General features: G+C 42.0%; 1 protein-coding gene across 3 annotated transcripts in view; it reads right to left on the bottom strand.

Annotated features, from left to right (window-relative positions):
• Positions 1 to 6154, bottom strand: part of LOC117778732 (neurocan core protein-like) — a 42383-nt gene that overhangs the window by 5830 nt on the left and 30399 nt on the right. For all 3 annotated transcript variants that reach the window (XM_034614496.1, XM_034614498.1, XM_034614497.1), the window contains exons 13-14: positions 4909 to 5025; positions 1266 to 1379 (exon numbers count right to left, since the gene is read on the bottom strand). In XM_034614496.1, coding sequence (XP_034470387.1) covers positions 1266 to 1379; positions 4909 to 5025 — 231 coding nt within the window. The remainder of the gene's footprint in view (positions 1 to 1265; positions 1380 to 4908; positions 5026 to 6154) is intronic.

Genomic DNA, 6154 nt, shown 5'->3' with positions numbered 1-6154 from the left:
TTCTTAAAAGCTCAATTATTAACACACATTGTATCTTGGCAGCTGTCTGCAAGAAAGAGATATGCATTTTTCCCAAAATATTGAGCTACTGCTTTAATATTATGTTAAAACTGACTTGTTTTCTTTGACTTTGTCTCTATTAAATGTTTTAGTTGTTGTTTTATTCCTGCTTGTTTTTATATGTTTACCTCCACCAGGGAGGCTGTGTTTTCATTCCCATTACTCAGTCTGTCTTTCTGTCTGTCTGTCAGCAGGATTACTGAAAAATGACTGAACCTATTTCCATTCAATTTTGTGAAGGGATGGAGCATGACCCAAGGAAGATCCCATAAAATTGTGGACTGAATTCTTTTTCACCGCCTTGTTGGAGATATGGCCCACTAGTGCATTCTGCCTCTCTTCCATTGCCCTCATTTTAACTATCTTCTCCATATGACACCCATTTTAATCCTGTTTTTCAAAGCCCCATATAAATAATGTTTATTTGTCTGCCTTATTTAGATGAATATCGACATATACCTTGGTAACAGCTATTCTCTCTGGGTTCTTTGACCATTACTACTACTTACGGCAAAGCCCCACAGGACACCTTTAATCTTAAACCGGCACATAACACAGCTACTGCAATTATCTCAACCCATAAAACAATATTGCTAAAACAGCAAACACAATAAAAATGAGTATTTGATGGGTAACAACTATCAAATAATTCTGTGGCCAAGTATGTGGGGATGCTGACAGAAAATGTGCAAATATTAACTGGCGTGGAAAAATTTGAGTACACACAGAAGAGTCAGTCAGAATCCATCACAGTGTGACACACAGTGTATCTGTGTCTCACAGAGCCGCATGGCTGCACACTGATCAGGATTATTTCCACCAGCACCTTTCACTGCTGCTATCAGATGGCTGCGAATCTTAATAAGCTCACCACTGTGGCTGCACACACACACACACGCACACACACACACACACACACACGCACGCACGCACGCACGCACGCACGCACACACACACACACACACACACACACACACACACACACACACACATACCACGATGCACTGAATTTGTTGGTGCAACACAGTCCAATAACATGATGCATAATAATAAATCCCCCTAACATGGCTTGGAGTCATCTGTTCGGTATCTGTGTGTAAATGTGTGTGTATGTGTGTGTGTGTGTGTGTGTGTGTGTGTGTGTGTGTGTGTGTGTGTGTGTGTGTGTGTGTGTGTGTGTGTGTGTGCCGTTTCCTCCCTCTCACCTTTCTCACACGTGTCTCCCCCGTAGCTGGGCAGGCAAAGGCAGAGGAATGAATCAATCTTGTCAATGCAAGTGCCTCCATTTTCACATGGCTCCGACTGACAGTCATCAACATCTGTAGAGAGAGGAAAGCGGTAAAGAGCTGATGGGTCGTAGATGTCGTTAGGGTTCAAATAAAGGACGTTTTCTGCTGAGGAGATGTTTTTCATAAAGATGGTTTGGGCGTTTAGGTTCTTACAAGAGGAGCTGGTCCTTGTTTAAACAGTGAAATGTGAGCATGTCGGCGCGTACAGTGCTGTAATTCAAACAGGGTGTGATAAGAATGCAGATAACCCAAATCCCCTTTACATTCCTCATTGGTCCTCATGCTCTCACAGAGGACGACACTATAAACACCTTTCAAGTGTTAACACAGGCTTCACTACCCATTCACAGAGCTTATGGTCGTCTTGATGTAGGTCCAATCTCTTTTTTTGTCTCTTGTTCATCGTGTCCCTCCACAAAAGGCTGCACGAGGGAGAAAGACCAGTCTGCACATCAAATCATTTTTCCTTTTAAGCTGTTATAGTGTAGACATAATTTTGGTGGACAAGTGAGCAGATAGGCTGGACCTGGTCCTGGCTCAGGTCCCCAGCCTGGCAGACTTCCACCTCGCTGTAGGGGAAACAGATACCAGCTTCCAGGCTGCTCCTCTGCAGCTATCTGTGCTCTCTAACCTCTCTGTGGATGGCAAAAGGAACATTTCTCTCCATGGATCAATAAAGCATCACTTTATCATTGAAAATGGAGGGTAGGTAATCTCTTTTCTCCACTGTGGGCTTTTTTGGACCCAGAATAAAAGACTGTACCCCAGGACTGCAGAAATCTATTAAAACTCACAGCGAGAGCGCAGAAAGAAAACTACTCCGAAGTTTAAACTTTCTTCAGAGTATTTCCTCAGATCTAAATGGTTTCTTAGATTCAAGCACAGAGCTGAACAGTGGAAAAGGTCAGCGGCTGTAAAGATCTGCGGTAAATGTGTCAGACAGATCAAACAAGAATGACCTTTAGCCTCGGACAAGACTTTCATATTTCAGACTGTCCTCACATGCTGAGGCTTCTATCATGGGATTAAGTATGATTGTTGTTCAATCATTTTAGAGGAGACGTATTAATGCTTTTTTTAGACTTTCTCTTTCTGCAAAATTAAAGTCTGGCCCAACCATATGGTCTGGCATGCCCCCTAACCCCTGCAGCTACATCCATACTAAACGCATCAACTCTGCTTCTGAAATGCCAAGCGTTGCCAATATTCTGGAGTTTATTAAACGGAGAAGTTTTGGAAACGCTTCTGGCCCCATTTTAGTTTGAAAACTCCGGGGGCTGCCTTTTAGTCTGGATGTGCAAAAACTGAGATGTTTGGATACAATGATGTAGACACTGATTGGTTCTTTTTGGTCACGAGGTAGCCTGAGCTGATTGGTCGTTAGAACGCAACATGGATAATCTATAAGCGTTGCTGACCCTGTTGTCTTTGCAAACAGCTGTTGTGCAAATTCTGCATTTTACAATGATACAACTGTTACAGTGATGACGCTGAATCAGAGGATAATGTGCCTCCGTTAAAGTACAGTTTTCTCAGCTTTAATCTATAGTTTATTCTGTGACATCAAACAGTTTTAGGCTTGACTTTACAGAGTCTGTTTATCTGTTTATGAAGATGGCAGCTCTGTTAAGATAGATGGAGAAAAAACGAGGTCGACAGAGATTGAACCACAGATTTGTAATAATGTGTTTTCTTGCAAGATTTTCTTTAATCTCTCAGAGTTGGAATCAATCAAACAGGGTTTCTTGTCTGTAAGATCAAATATCAGTTTAAGAACATAAGTAGCATACAAGTTTTCAAATGCCAGTTTTCTTATACCGAAAAAGAAAAAATTGTCACTGGTTTAAATCAGTTAAAACCACCATGTGTAGGAACGACACTATGGCAGAAAACATAAAGTAAGATTAGATCTATATTAAAGTTACTAAAATGTTACACATTTTAATATGTTGATGATTGGAAGAACAATAGTACCAAACTCAGAATGTCATTGATCAGAGGTCAAATTAAAAACGGGAAAAGTGACAATCAGACATTCATGTTTTTAGTCTTTAGGTTTTCTACAAGGTGATTTTTTATCATATTATTATTATATATTTGTTTATATTATTAGCACTGGTGAGAGTAGCTCCCCGGGAACATGTAGTGACTCAGACCTATACAAAATATACACTCAATGGTCGGAATAATACAAAAACTTAACTTGGAAATTATAAAAAATTGTATAAGTATGAAACTGACTAATGAGTGACCTTGAATGACCTTGAGAGATGCTAAATCCCAGTTAAAGACACATCACCTTCTCTCCCACCCCATTAAAATCAGCTCTTTGTTGTTCGATATATAAAAAGAATCCCTTTGTGCCTCTCATCCAATATTCAGTGGGGAAGCTGCTCCTCAGAGAGGTAATACTGCAAATTCTGCAAATCCATGACAAAGCCGTACAGCATACCCCTGCATCAGCTGCTGGCTGTCCATCTGTCCGTCTGTCTGTGACACTGAACAAACCTCGGTAAGTATCAAGGCGTTCACAGCCCAAATTGGCCTGTGAATACAGATAAGCGTGCTGCTGCATGTGAATCATTTATTCATAAAGTGATCACTTCCTTGAGGAATCGCTGCCTAATGAGCTGAGCATGTGTTACGGAGCAAATTAGGACCCTCATGGCAGATTTACACCTCGGTGTCAAACTGTCTCACCACTGCAGAGGTAGTTCTGCCGTGTGCTGAGGGATCACAGAGACTCACAAGCACCTCTTCTAAAACCTGAATACCTGCATGTGTTCATCGCATCAATGCAAACATCCTCTAAATCAAACATTACCACTTATTTCCCAAACTGCCAGCAACGATCTGATGAAACTAGAGATATTTTAAAGAAAGATATTTCATACAGTCTTTATACAGTAGGAAAAAAATTGATCTTTCTCAAGGTTTCCCCAAGTTCAAATTAAAACATTATAAAGACGTCTTAATATCACAGAGACTTAAATAATTTAATACCTCTTTCATGGTCAAAACTAAGTATACAAACCAGATGGTGTGATTTGAGGAATCCATTTATCTACAATTTCTTCAGCTTTGAGAAGACCCTGTACTTTTCTGCATTGCATTGTGGGAGAACATAAGCGAGGATTTAAAGACCTTCAGGTATATTTGCTGGTGACATGAATTCAAATCGAAATTCAGACTGTGATGTGTAGGTTTGACTCACAGAATCCATTCGCACATGAAACCAGCCTCTTTGCGACATGACACATCTTGGAATTTTGTGATTAAAAGAACTTTGCCAGGGAAAAGGCTGCCACATCCTGACCTTGAGGGACCGTGACCATCATCCCCTGACAGTTTGAATCTAACCTTTGACCCTCAGCCTCGGTTCATCCTCCTCTCTCACCCTGACGCACAGCTCGGCCTTTGACCTGCCAATAGGGCGTTAAAGAGCCCCTGCGTCAGTACGCACACACTTACTGACACGGAGCTCATTATGCCAGCGAGTGTGTGTTTGTTTTTTTTCGTGTGGGATGTGTGTGAGCGTGTGTGTTTGAGCATAACTCACCAATTTCACAGTTCTCCCCAGTGAATCCTTGTGGGCAGTAGCAGCTGTAGCCCGTTCCCTGAGGAAGGCACTTCCCTCCGTGCAGACACGGGTTTGTCACGCAGGGCTCCACCTCAGCTAAAAGAGACAGACGGATGGGAGTGGAGAAGGAATTTAGGGATTCAGAATAAGTGAGTTAATTAAATACTGTAAAACGTTTTTTCCTGTTTTTGAATGTGATTCATTTTGGCATCGTGTATTTAAGCTCCGGGGCTGAATAAAGCTTAAAATATTCCTTTCCATGTGGATCCTCTAAAAGTTGGGCAGCTTGAACACAATTACCCTCATGTCCGCGTGGGTTCTGGATAAAAATAAAATCAATGTATGACTCAGAAAATAAAAATACAAACATGCTACCCTAATTTTCTGTAATTGCAGCTCAGCTAAAACCAGCGGCTACAACACAACGCATATCCATTTCACACTCTGTCTCTTTTCAAAGGGATCAGAAGCCAGGGAGCCTCAACCTCGCCATCCACTCACAGCCACAGTTGTCATGGTTACCATATGGAAAGCGAGCCCTGGCTCACTCCACCGAGCGTAGTGGGCAGCGTGAGAACTTCAGACATTAGCCACCCTCAAAAGAAAGGAGCAGACCCCCCGCTGAGCGCCTTGGCCCCGCCATTCACCCCCAAAATGTCTTCATGTGTGTGGTCTCCTTCCACAATTACAAATTTCCATATCAATTGACACGCCACCACATGTTTCTCCCCTGAGCCGCTCATTATAGCAACTTAAGGTCTTTGAAAACCAACACTCGTTCATCCTGGCCGCAAAGGCTCGGCTGTGGGACCCTTTGTTCTGCCAGATCCTTCTCTGACACTGAGGACTGTTGAGGAGGAGGTGCTGTGTGAAGTTCACATTGTGTGTGTGTGCAGGTTTGTGTGTTTTTCCTTAACACTGTGAAAATCAATACCCTGGTTATGATTAGCCCCGAGGCCGATCCAGTGCAATAATTAACCAGAAGCAGACATCTTAAGCTCAGATCATCTGATCTATCATCACGTCAGATTGGACAAAATAAATGTTGGGGGACAAAAAAATCAGGTTGAGGGTTTTTCGCGTTTTCAATCACAAGGACCCAGTGCAGAGCAGGATTTCTCAACAGCCTCAACTTTATAGATTTATGGTAAATTTTGCTTAATAAACGTCTCTGATGATTCAAATCCTGATGGAGTCAGGTGCTAAAACCAGCCACGCATTTCAT

Source organism: Hippoglossus hippoglossus, chromosome 17 (assembly GCF_009819705.1).
Source record: "Hippoglossus hippoglossus isolate fHipHip1 chromosome 17, fHipHip1.pri, whole genome shotgun sequence".
Lineage (NCBI taxonomy): Eukaryota > Metazoa > Chordata > Actinopteri > Pleuronectiformes > Pleuronectidae > Hippoglossus > Hippoglossus hippoglossus.
The sequence above is the reverse complement of the archived record's forward strand: the minus strand, read 5'-3'. Positions and strand labels throughout refer to the sequence as shown.